General features: G+C 42.3%; 1 protein-coding gene across 1 annotated transcript; it reads right to left on the bottom strand.

The window, feature by feature from the left end:
* Positions 1-251: 251 nt before the first annotated feature.
* RBX1 (ring-box 1) lies at positions 252-12,258 on the bottom strand. The gene is made up of 5 exons (XM_054183230.1): positions 12,107-12,258; positions 9,696-9,774; positions 3,250-3,320; positions 1,860-1,945; positions 252-432 (listed from the first exon to the last, which is right to left on the bottom strand). The coding sequence occupies exons 1-5, from the start codon at positions 12,182-12,184 to the stop codon at positions 420-422; spliced, it is 327 nt and encodes a 108-aa protein (XP_054039205.1). The 5' UTR covers positions 12,185-12,258; the 3' UTR covers positions 252-419.
* Positions 12,259-13,371: the final 1,113 nt, after the last annotated feature.

Raw genomic sequence — 13,371 nt, 5'->3', positions numbered from 1 at the left:
CCAAGTCCTGCAGCCATAGCACTACACGATGGAGCTTAATGCCGACCTTGGTGAGCCAGAGGCATGGTTCTTAATTGCATCGGAGTCAGACCAAACCCACAGTCAAAAACTGGGCATGGCGACAAGAAGAGCTGCCCAGCTTAAAAGTTTGCCGAGCTTAAGCCCCCAGTCTCCAGATAATTCTCCTCCCTCATTCACTGACTGCCCACTCCTGAACACAAGACAAAACAAAAAACAACAAAAAAACCAACTCAGACAGGAAGCTCCAGCAAGAGTTTATTCAATGGTATACAACAGGGAGAAATTAAGATTAAAGGTGAATCATATAGATTACTGATTTTTCAAGTTGCTGAAACAAACCCATAGTGACAAGAACAACTGAGGGTGACGACATAACAAGAAGCGTGGTGACCATCTCTCTAGTGTCCATACCTGCAAATATATAATATGTTAATGCTTTTTTCAAAAAATTATGTTTCATACTAGTCCTGATTTACAGAATCATAGAATAGTTTGGGTTGGAAGGGACCTTAAAGATCATCGAGTTCCAACCCCCCTGCCACGGGCAGATTTATTCTTATTCTACCCCAGCGTAATTAACATGTAAACGAGGTGAAGGTGAAACGCTGTGTTATGGAAACCTTAGGAAGTTCTCCACATTTCACTTCTCCAAAAAGTCTATCCAGGTACTAGTTAGAAGAGAGACTGAACAATTCACGATACCATATGCCAGAGACCCCCAGTATCATAACCCACTTCAAATATACCCTGCACGAAAGCAAGGCCAAAGCCTCATCACTGCCCCAGATGTGTTACTGAACACCTGTAAGAAGGTATTAATTCATGTCTCCATTTCTCATCGCACAGCATTAGTCACCAACCAGGCAACATGGGCTCAGTTTTCATTAAGTGTTCATTAAACCATCATAATAGCAAAACTAGGGTACCCAAGTTGTCATGTCAATGACAATTTACACAACTGATTGTGAACCAGATCCCAAAGACAATCCTGAACAATTAGAATATCTGCTTTCCTTTGTTTTAATCTGGTCTCTTGTTAGAATTAATGTGGGGGTTTTTTTGGGGGTTTTTTGTTTTGTTTTTTTAAAAGAGGGGGGAGGGGAAGGGAAATCTACAGTTAAGAAAAGATTAATGGTGCAGAATGAAGCAAGTGACAGGCAAACTTCCTAACTACTGTCAATGTACAATTACCCCACAAAATACAATTACCCCTCAAAAACCCATCCATGTATCTCTGACTATTATTTTAACAACAGACATTTGAAGAACACAACAAAATAAAGAATGCAGAAATTACTAATAAATGGGTCAAGGCTGTGGCAATGGCTACATGGACATTTGCTTTCCAGATGCTAGGAAACCAGCTGTATTAATCTCTGAGGCTATTAGAGTTATAAAACAAATCACCAAGATACAGAGGGACCCAATAAGACGTCTGGCACCTCAGTAGAAATGCTCTGGAAAACAAGCAGCTAAATTCAAGTAATTTTCTAAACCCAAATTGCTCATGCGGCAGTACAGTATTCACCTGAGGCTCCACTTTCAGTGAATTCCATTTCTCTTCTTCTCTCCATTGTTCAGAGAGAATGTCAATAGAAATCACTACTTTTTAACAACTCCCACTTACCCCACAGCTATTTGGACTTCCTTCAGAGCTCATTTAGCACCAGGTGACTATGGGAAGGTCCCTATACAGGGAGGTGGAGAAAAAGCCTTTCCCAACAGCAACTATGCCCTCAGACCCACAAAGGAGAGAGATTAACCACATATCTGACATTGATCATTTCTATTAAAGAAGGATTGGGTTTTTCATCTTGAAATCTTTGCAGGATACGTACTTTTGGAACTCCCATTCCCTGTTGTCCAGTGGACATACTTGGCGAGTTTTGAGCCAGCGAGAGATGCAGTGGAAGTGGAAAGCATGCTGGAAGAGAAAGTTCAGATCACATCATTTCAGAACATGTGAATGTATCTTAGTGTGAAAACTACCATCGAAAGCAAGACAGTGAGAAGAGAGTTGCAAGTGTTTGCAGACAAAGGTGGGGAGGACTAATCAGCCAGATCACTGGTAAACACCAAGGAACTGATGCATATTTTCAAAGAGGAAAGGAACATTAGTGAAAGGGCAGCAGGAAGCCTGTTCCACAGTGTATCCCGTGGCAAGCGAGTGACTTCTGATGAAGGAGAGAACACAGAGTTTAGCAGCTGCTAAAATTGGCAGAGCAGATGCTGATAAGAAGCATAATCAGAAAGACAAGAAAGAGGATTTCAGAGTGAGTAGCAGGGATGATATGTACGTATACATGCTGAAGCTTTCTGACAGTCTTCTGGACAAACCAAAGCCTGAATAAAAAGGAACTTGCAGAATTAGGAAAGAAAAAAAAAATCCCAATTGCATGTTAAATAAGGACACCCTTTTCCATGACCCATACAGCTACTTAAAAACAAGATTTCACTTGTGATACCTCTTGCATATAAAATTGTAATTTTGACACTAGAATATCCTAACATGGTTTAAAAAAATTGCTCTTGTCCTCTACAAACAGAATTGTAACATTTATAATCCTGTTCCAGCATTATCATGCTGTACCTTGATCCCACACCACAGTGAAGATGGGATGAGGAACACGTAGTTATTCCATTATGGAAAATTATATCTTCCAGCTCAGGCCCAGGCTCTGAGAGTTATACAAGTCTGAATTCACATGCTAGTGGGACCACATATGAAAGAGTGCATAAGGCAACAAATTGAAGAGATGGAGATTACACACTAGAACCGATTTGATCTTCCTCCAAAAGGGGAAGCAAATCACCTAGTTACCCCATATTGACTCCTTGAATCAGCCTGCACAAAGACAAATCAAGCATGCTGACATACAAGTAATCCTATTACCATGAAAAAAAAAGGCATAGCTTCTAGGCAGAACCTTGATCAGGAAAATCAGGCACAGAATGAAAGATCTATTCTTCTTTTGCTTTTTTTTTTTTTAAAGGGTAAAGGCCTATCTTGCTCCCTTCTCTTCTGTGTCTTCCGTATTACACCTCTCCAACTGACACTCTTTTTATTTCCCCTTCTCTTTCCTTTCTACACCCTACTAAATATACGGTGCTTAAAGTTCTTTTTTCTGGTGGATTATCTGAAACATTTTATAAAACTTGTTTTGTCCTGAGTCATGAAGGGGATAGCATCACCACATATGAGTTCCAAAATAAAACAATTTTCCTTACATTGCAGACGCCCCATGCAACTGTGCACTCTTCAGAGGTAGCTGATGCTTGATTTGCTTGACATTCTATGCCTGTGAAAACAAGTATTAAACACACATATGCAGGAGTAGAAGATGTACATGCAACAACAACTGGCAGATTTCTTCATAAGAGCAAGGGGTGGGAGAAGAGCTCTTTGTTTTGTGGCATTTATTACATCAGGAAGTGTCAAGACCTGTTGGTTTAATATGTACTGTTTTCCCAAAAGCGTCAGATCAAAATAATACTTCATGCTGCTTTCCTCCTTCCTCTATATTTTTAGTATTTGAAATTTCCAGCGGGCAAGAGCACACAGCTCATCTACCAGTAACATGTCTCTGCTTTGCAAATTTTAAGGATAGATATTTTTAATTTATTTTCTTGTGTTTTAATAGATGTCTTTTGATGATGAGTTGCAGTAGCAGACCCATGAAATAAAGTTTACTTAAATTTCTTACCCAGGTTTCTCTAAATATAAATTCACTGTCTTGTCAGACATTTTGTACTATCAGTTATATCTACAAATTAATTTGCTCGTATAATGCTGTAATTTGCTGGTCTTTCTTGTATAGTCTTGTGACAGGTAAGCACAGCCCAAAAATACACAACAGAAAATACGGTTTAAAACGTATTTTTTGAACTTTTTACACCTTAGAGCTGAGTATGTAGGATGACCACCAAAAAGATAAATACTATTTATGGGTTTGGGTTATTTTGCTTTTGGTTTTGATTTTTCTTTCAGATGGCATGATGAAGATGAGAGAGAGAAAAGAAGGAAGAACAGCACTGAGAAAATAAATGCAGCAACCTGGTTCTCCATTCTAGAGCCTGAAAAATTCATTTCTGCTCCAGCTCAAGAAGAAACCCCAGGGGGAAAAAAAAAAAAAAGATATTTTCAACACCGCTACAGCCAGCAGCGCAAACCTACGAGACCAACATTTTACTTCCTGCAAAAGGATGCTTTCTTTAAAAGTCAAGCCCAAATGATTTAAAAAGACATGTTGATAGACAATCAGCTTAGAACTCGTTACACAGGCTTGTTGCTTGCTTGTTTTGCAAATCTTTTCTTTCTGGCAAAGAAAATGTCTGAATGAGCTCCAATTCTCTGTTCACTTTTAGTGTGCCCAAATATGCTTGGAGGAAAAGGAATTTGACTCACCAATTAAAGATTCCAAAACTTTCAACCCCCCCCACATTTGGCTGAAAAATGTAATCTCTGTTTGCTCTGTCCTATTCATCCCTTTCTCCATTTTTCACTCTCAGGTGTGGAGATGAACAAAATAAGAAAAAGGCCCATTTTTCCTGAGATGTGAGAAAGATCAGTTAACCTTGGTTATGAGGAACTAGTCACAACAAGACTGAGATCTAAAGAATCTCACTAGCAACAACTGTTCTGCAAGATTTGAATGAACCTATATTTATTATATGGTTTACATCAAGATATGATATACACAGCAGGAAGTCCAAAGCTCAACCCTTGGCCTGCCTATAGAAAAGAACAAAATGCAGTGCACCTGAAGTGCGTGATATCTTAATTCCATAAGCTCTCAATACATATAGCAATAAAACTACATCTGATTAAGAAAACTGAAGATGCTCAAGAACTCCAAAGAGCTTCAATTACTTTGGACATTTGCTTCAAATTTGACACCCAGGATTGCTGCAATGTTTTTACTGTTACTGCAGTATAGACTCATGGTCTTGCTGAGTATCATGGGACATATTATATTAAGTTTTAAATATTTGCTCTAAGTCTGTACAGTAACAGAACATGGTGAGAATATGAGTAGTAGGAAAAGGAGAGGAAATTAATCTGAAGGAAGAAAAGTCAACTGGTGAGCAAACTTTACTCAGGAAGTCTCTGCTGAAAGCAAGGAAAATATTCCAGCACCCAATATACTTATTTTGTTTCTTCTCCTCTTTCCCTGCTAGAAACAGGATATTGGGCATATTAGACTGAAGTCCATCTAGCCCATTTTTAGGTAATTTTGTCTTTTTTTTTTTTTCTTCTCTAAGTGGCCCTAAAGCTGTCGTTCCAAAGCTGGATGCTTTGGAACACAATACGATTTATGTTTTTTCAGGTTTTAAAGGACTCTGTATTTTGACTGGGAGTGAGAGGGAAGAAAGGTGGTTTAGGTAGGGAAGAAAAGCAGCACTGAAATTCATTTTAGTGTTACTCAAACATTCACTGGCAAGCAAATACAGCCTAAAACATGACAGTCCCAAAAGCTTAACAGGGCAGATGAACTTTTGCAGAAACAGTGGAGGAGTTCTCTGGTGGTGATGTAAGGCCCTTCCAACAAGATACCCAGATTTAACTCCCTCATCAAACAGGCTGGAGACTACTGCTGGCACTACTACCTTTGGCTGCCAAAAAAAAGGACCTCCCAAAAGCTGAAGCACTTTTTGGTCTCTTGCTTGCCTCATTTCAGAAAAGGACAATATATCAACAAGAAATTAAACAAATGAACAATCTCTGTCAGAGAACAAAAGCCGATGATTCTGGCTACTGAAAGAAAGAGAAGCTATTTACCATTTAGTGACCCAAAAGAAGCGGTAAGAGTCAGACAGTAAACAGGTACTGGAGGAATACTGAATGACTCTTCTTTTGCCTTGCTTTTTACAGAGTATCTGGAGGTGAGGGCAGAAAGATACAGCTAAAACCTGAAATACCTGTAAACAATTGTGAAAGATGCACTGGAAGCATTTCAACTCAGGGAGTTACAGAAAGGCGTATTATATAATGGTAACTTCTGACTCTTGGCATCTATTAAGAACCATCCCTCTTCCTATACATTTTCTATTGCAGAAATCATCTCTACATTTACGTAACAAGAAGAGTAGCCTAAGATTTAAGCAGCCATAATGGCAGGTAACAGAAGTAAAGTGCACATCTTTTGTTTGCAGCTACATTAACAGCCCACAGCACTGGTAAATTTGATGACAAGAGATCTTCGAAGTGGCTTCTGCTTTAGCAAGGACAACCGCTGTGTGGGTTCCCCTTTGTCTTTACATGTTGTCTTCTAAAACTACATCACGAAGGGATCGACTTATTGGGAAGAAGAGAACTCAATACACATAGCTTGGCTAACACAATGCATTATGTACTCACTCAGAAAATAGACAGAAAAAACAAATAACCAGGCTAATAAACCTGAAATATATTTTTACTCCTAAAATATAGAATGAACTCTCCAATTTAGTTTTCAAACTTCAGATGGATTTCAGAGTTTTCACCTTGCAATCCTCTCCAGTTTCTTAGGAATTATCTGCAGATTTTACCAAATGCTTACTCTATGTTCCCCCACCACCACATCATCTATGACTCCTTCTACTTATAATCCCCTTGCATGACGCTCAATATTTCCTGTTAGTATCACACTCTTAAAGTATTTGTACACAGCTATCATCTTCCACTCCTACCTATAACTTAGCAAACTATATATACTTAGTTCTGTTCTTTTAGTCTTCTCAGAAATCCAAACTCATTCAACCTGTTAAGCATCCTGAGATTCTTCTTTGGATTCCATCCAATGTATCTATCTTTGTGAAGCTGGAATATCAAATATGGTACTTTGCACCTTACTATCAAAGAGAGGGAACAGTATTTTGATGCCACATTTTACACAGTTCAAAACTATGCTGGTTGCCTCACTACAACATTACATTCCACGTTTTAGACCAGAAGGTAGCCCACTATACTAAATATAGTGTTTATTTAACACTCTCCACTTACCATGTTGCAATGACAGCACCAGAGAGCAAGCCTTTGAAGAAATCAAGAACACTGCTCAAGTAAAATCTAAGTAGGACCTGGGTTTTTCCAGAGAAGAATCAAACCAAAACACTGAAAATCTACACATTCCTTCTGTACACTGAACACAAACCATAGTGAGGGCAGGGGGAATCCTTTGACCATATTATTACCAAGTCATAATGTACACACATGAGAAGAACTGCATGACACCTTAACATTGTTACAGCCTGGCTTTTGGATGCCTGACTTTATAACATTAACAATCTTCCATTAGCACGACTGGCGTCACTTATCACTCTTTTTAATGTTTTCCCTTTCAAGGTTTCTCTTCATCACAAGGAGAAGGAGGCATTTGTATCCTGCATTTTATCAAATTGAATATTGCGTTGTTCTTCCCTGCACATTCTATTAATTTTTCCTCAATTTCCCATCACTTCACATCTTACGTTTGAAAATTCAATTAAACTGTTGTTTAACAACATTAATGATCTGTAACAAGGAAGTAAGTAAATCCAGAGCCAACACTGATCTCGGAACACCAATTTAGATACCCCTTCTACTCTGTATACTGTCAATTTTGGTCTGTCATCTGCAGTCCAGGCTTTTCATAACATTGCTCATACCCAAATTAATGATGTGTTATGCTTCAGCAACTCAAAAAAAAAAAAAAAAAAAAAAAAAAAAAAAGAAGAAGCAGCAGTTAATTATGCCCTCTTCCTTCACTGTTTTTCCTAATCTACCTATACACTCTCAACCCCACCCCAATTTGGGTAGGATTTTTAATTATTTTTTTTTAAGAATTGAGGCATGAAATTCACTAGTGGAAAATAACTTCTGTCCACTCTCCTTACAGCTCCTCCGCGTCTCTCCTTCACCCTCATATGTCCTATATGCTATTTATAAAAAATAGCAAATATATGAGGCTGTATTTGGTCTCTCATGGGAAGCACTATTAATTCTGAGGCCCGTTAATAGAATGAAACACACCAACATCCATTATCTTACAACATACCCCACTTATCGTGAATAATTATCTTGAATTACAGGATTTTATTTATTTATTCTATACATTTGTAAATTCCATAAATGTAACTTATGTTCTAACAAATCTTTAAAATTCCATTTGCCTGTCAGCAACATGCTTTCCTTTCTAATATATCATAAATCTGAGAGACTAAGTAGTAGTCCAGTATTCATCTCAACTACTTTTCAAGACGGTACAGCTTAGAGGTACTTAAAACGGAAATCTTTACGTCAAAAGACCGCAGTATATTTCATAACACCTACCTCACTTGCTTCTCTTTAGTGTTATCCTTCCCTTTCTAACAACCAAGAATAAACAGGCATGGATAGGGAGTAGCTGGCTCAAAATACAAACATATCTGTCCCAAAGCAAAGGAGTAAACTTGCTTAACTCATTTGCAGCCCTGTGTGTTACAGTGCATTTTCTCTTTATTAAAATAAAAAAAAACCCCAAACACAACAAACTTCCTAAAGCAGCCTTGTAATTATTATTTAAATACGATGTGAAATCAGGTCCACCTCTCACTAGTTGTTACTATAAACTTGAGGTCTCATTTTTCTGAAACATTTTATTTTCATATAGGCTTACTGACAGTTAAGTTACCAGCAGTTCAAGGGCTAGTACATAAAAACAAAGTGCAACAAAACTATCACAATGGGATCATGACAGGCCATTCCCAGGCACTGCAGCTGTACCTGCTCTTGTTTTGGGGGGTTCCGCAATCCTCACATTTTAGTAATATAGGCAAATTTCTATCTGGGGTATATTAAAAGGTCTTCTGTCCTTCATGACTGAAACAAGAAGAACAGTTATGGTGCCAACAGTATCTCGTCAGTTTTGAGGGGAAAAAAAATAATCCTTCAAGGGACTGAAACCAGTGACTTAATGCATGCACACCTATTTCACGATAGAAATTTGTGTACTTAATTCCGTTATCACTTTGTTTTCCTACACAGCAAGCATATTTGTTAATTGAACCATCGAGATTATACAGCAAAAAATCAAACCAATACTAGCAATACTTTGATTTTTATTTCAGCATTTGATTATTCTCCTTTGTAAACAAACAATTAATTCTCTAAGTGGCTACAAAATCCCCCATACTATAACATTAAATAACTTAGGCAAGGTGGGTTTTGTAGAATGAGGAGTCAACTGAAATCACTGGTCCAAGCCTTTCCTGGCCAGACACAGGAAGTGTTACAAGATTTCATCCTAATGAGTGTCATCAAAAAGTTGATACCTATAGCAACATCTGAAACCCTAAACTCTAATACCTCTCTTTGTGAGCAATGCCTGTCGACCCTGAATATTTTCAGTTCCTCCTGCCTCTTTATAATTACTCCTTTTCCTCTTTGCTGCATCCCAAATACACTCAGCAACATCATCTCATCTGTAGATGTGGAACCAAGTGATGCTGCTCTTTACAAGAAAAAGGGGAGGGAAAAGCAGTATAGTGACAGAGGTCACAAAAACAGATTATAGGACTTCAGCATTACATAAAATAGAGCTTAGTATTTTCACTGTGAAGACTTAGTTCCTAACTGAAAGCTGTATTTGCTGAATTATACCCTCAACAGGGGAAATTTCAGCTGTGTGTCATGTACAAGTCAAAACCGTCAACTGTCTTTCCCATCATTTACTTACATAGATCCATAATATGGTTTCTGCAAATGGCACAGTTATCAACCACAATGTCCCATGCCCACAGAGCTACTGCGTTCCACTAGAGAGGAAAAAAAGAAAAGAAAAACATAGTTTTGATTCAGTTTACAGCACACAGAAATCCTTGTCATTCCTCAAGATCCCATGTATTTTTTAAATGGAAAATCTGGGATATTTAAAAAAAAATAAATCTTAGAAGTCCAAAGTAATTCTTTATCTTGAGTTCATAAGTGTTAATAGAAAGCAGTGGCACATTCCTCTCCCATACCTCTCAGACCCAGTGTCTCCTTCCAGCTTCAGAAACAAGAAGATAACTGCCATAGTCCCCTTTTTTGTCAAACAAATGCAAGCATCTGCATTTCTATTCAAGATCCAGAGGCAGCTCATGCCACATCCTCAATTCTGATGGAAAGGACTGTGCCTTGGAGAAAGGCCACTCCAGATGCCATTTTGTTAAGAGGAATTTCCATTATTCGCAGAAGTTCTTCTAGTAATCACCCCCCACAGCAGTTGGGCCAAGAACTAAAATCACGTCTAATGCTATCCTTTGCTGACTCCTGAACAATCTCCTCTGAAAAAAAGGTTACTAAGCAATGACCTGCCAGCAAGGCTGAATATAAAAATTTCAAAGTACTAGCACGTTAACCTTTCAAATACTTTGTTTTTAAAAGAAAAAACGGGAATATCTCTGCCCCATGCTACTTCAGGGGAAGGGTTGGCTACAAATTTCCATGACAATTTTAGAAAACTGATTCAGAATGAGGACTTTAAGAAAAGCTACGCAGAAAAGCATAGCACTTTTTTATTCCTCCCCACAAAAAACATACTCAAGTCTTTTGTAAATTCATGGGCTTGCCTTCAATATTCAAATGCAAAACAGAATATTGGTAGCCAGGATAATCTTCCTTTACTACTTAAATAGTCCAGATATTTTTGTTTCCTTCCATTTTTTGGTATATGATTGTATTGACTGCGCTACAGTAAATCTTCTCTAGTTTGTTACATTTACATCTCAATGTTTTCAATGCTCCCCCTCAGTTTGGGATTCTGAAGGAGGAATGCAGATTGCCAACTATCAATAAACAGTATCAGTTTTGATAAGACTTGAATTTTTCATTAGTACCTACATAAAAAGTCATCACAATGCTACTAGATCATTTAGGAAATGAGGCAATAGTGATCTCATTTTTTTCTCCCCATCTTCCAAATTCAAGTCTAGCCAGTCTTCTGGACGAGGTACTCATCTCTCAAGGACTTCATCCACACTTCAAGGCAGACAGGATAAAAATTCTCAGTACCCTTATCTCTCCCACACTCTCTGGTACTTAATCTCTTGTCCCATCATAAGCTACTCTTACTACTCAGACCTGTACTGAGCTACACATGCAACAAACGTGCCTTGGCACCTTGCTGGGTAGGAGGAATGCCACTGACACATAAAAGGTGCCGCTTCCTGCTCCTCTTATGTGCTATTATATCTGTCCCTATTTCCAAAGAACAAGCAATCACGTCATCCAAACATCTTCTTCTGCACAGACCTGCAGCCCTATACAGACCTAGGATTTTCCATCATCACTGATTACAGCTGCGAGCAGGAATCACTAGAAGTGCTTGCTGATATACAGTCCAGGAGTCATTTTCCCTCAAATTCTACCTTAGTACAAGCCCACACAGACTCCCTACTTCCTCTGAGCCCTCCTGTAACAGCGTGGCCTACTACCAGGATCCAGTTGACAGACAAACTGGTAGCACTGGGCAGAAGAGGGATATTATGGCTGGTTTGGGGAAGCAGACAAAGCCAGGGTAAGAGGAGAGCATTTGCTGAATGGACACATTGCTATGGCTTGATTTAAAGAAGAAGAAAAAAAAAAAAGCCACACAATTTTGTGCAAAGCCTCTTACGCAGCACATAAGGCAGCTCGGGCGACCGGGCCAGAGCGGCCAGGACTGAGGAGGAGGAGGCAGGACTCCGCCCCTGCTCTCCGGCCTAAGCTGCCCAGAAGCTCGGCGAAACGCGGCCCGGCCGGGGAAGGCACGGAGCAGCCGAGGCCCATCCGGGCGGTCAGCGGCTGAGGGGGGCGGGCGGCGGAGCCCCCTGACAGGGGCAGCCCCCTCAGGCCTCCCTTCTCCCGCCCGCGCGGCCCACGCCAGCCGCGCCCGCTGATTGACCAGCCTCCGCTCCACGTGCGGCCGCCCGCCTCAGCCATTGGCCCGGACGCACGCCAAGACTCCCCCGCAGGCACCGCCCCGCCCCTCCCGCAACGCCGGTGCGGAACCGGGCGCCCGGCTCCGTGAGGGGAGCGGGAAGTCGCCCTCTCCCCCACCACCGGGCCGGCCCCAGCCTCCCCCTCTCCCTCTGCGGCCAGCTGGAGGAGCGCGCCGGCGGGCCTCACTTTCTTCACTTCGAAGCGCTTCTTGCCGGCGCCGCTGTTGGTGCCGCTGGGGGTGTCCACATCCATTGCGGCCGCCATTTTGGATGCGTGAACGGCCCGTCCCGCTCGGCGCGCATGCGCCGCGGGGTGGGCGGGGCGAGGGAGGGGGGGAGGGACCCCGGGGGGCAGACCCGCCCCGTCGCCAACAGGTGCGGGGAGAGGCCGCGCGCGCGGTCACGTGAGGCGGGGGCTCTTCACGGCGCCGGTCAGGGCGGGGCCGCGCGCCGTTACCTCATCGTTCCCCCCCGCCTCGCTCCGCCCACCGGCGCGCGCGGGGTTGCACAACCCGCGGGGCGGGGGCGGGGGCGCGCGCGCGCTAGGAGCCGGTGGGGGAGGGGCATTTTAAAGGGCCACGCGCCCTGAAGGGCGGGGTCCTGTCACCCGTCAGGGGAAGCTGGGGCGGGGGAACACCGAGCCGCGCCCAGGCCCCGTCCCTCCCCGGGCCCGTCCGCTCTCGCCTCCCCGCGGCCGGGGAGTCGGTACCGCGGGCCAGAGCGGGCCGCGGAGCCCGGCTGTAGCCACACATACACACACGCACACTCCGAGAGGGCTCGGTGGCCGCCCCGCCCCACCTCGCCTCACGTCGTCTCGCCTCAGGCAGCGCCCGGGGCATCCCCGTCCTCTGCCGTGTCACTAAAATGACATGGGATTTGTCTCTCTGCTCTACTGCGAAGGGCTTCAGCTCTTAACAAACTTTTTGCGCGTTTTCTTGCATCCTAATTGGTCTCCAGCAAGTGCGGGGTGAGGTGGGGTGGTTGGGGTTACTACTGTGGTAGCCCTTTTGCTCGCTAGCAGTCCAGGTTCTTTAAAAATGGAGCACCAAATTGCTAGGACATGGACCTGTTGGAATGGGTCCAGAGGAGGGCCACAAAGATCATCAGGGGTCTGGAGCACCTCTCCTATGGAGACAGGCTGAGAGTTGGGGTTGTTCAGCCTGGAGAAGAGAAGGCTCCGAGGAGACCTTATAGTGGCCTTCCAGTACCTAAAGGGGGCCTACAGGAGAGATGGGGAGGGACTCTATCAGGGAGTGTAGCAACAGGACGAGGGGTAGCAGTTTTAAACTGAAAGAGGGTAGATTTAGATGGCATATTAGGAAGAAATCTTTCACTATGAGGGTGGTGAGACACTGGAACAGGCTGCACGGAGAAGTTGTGGAGGCCTCTTCCCTGGAGTTAGTTGTTCAAGGCCAGGCTGGATGGGGCTTTGAGCAGCCTGGTCTAGTGGGA

The sequence above is a fragment of the Rissa tridactyla genome, chromosome 1 (assembly GCF_028500815.1).
Source record: "Rissa tridactyla isolate bRisTri1 chromosome 1, bRisTri1.patW.cur.20221130, whole genome shotgun sequence".
Lineage (NCBI taxonomy): Eukaryota > Metazoa > Chordata > Aves > Charadriiformes > Laridae > Rissa > Rissa tridactyla.
Note: the sequence above shows the minus strand (reverse complement) of the source record. Positions and strands in the feature narration are given on the sequence as shown.

Bases quoted from the DNA above. Each gene is read 5' to 3' on its own strand.
- RBX1 (XM_054183230.1), bottom strand. From the start codon at position 12,184: ATGGCGGCCGCAATGGATGTGGACACCCCCAGCGGCACCAACAGCGGC. The intron at 9,775-12,106 runs GTGAGGCCCGCC...TTTCCTCTCTAG, and splicing joins AGCGCTTCGAAGTGAAGAAA to TGGAACGCAGTAGCTCTGTG. The intron at 3,321-9,695 runs GTAAGTAAATGA...TTGTTTTCACAG, and splicing joins AAACCATATTATGGATCTAT to GCATAGAATGTCAAGCAAAT.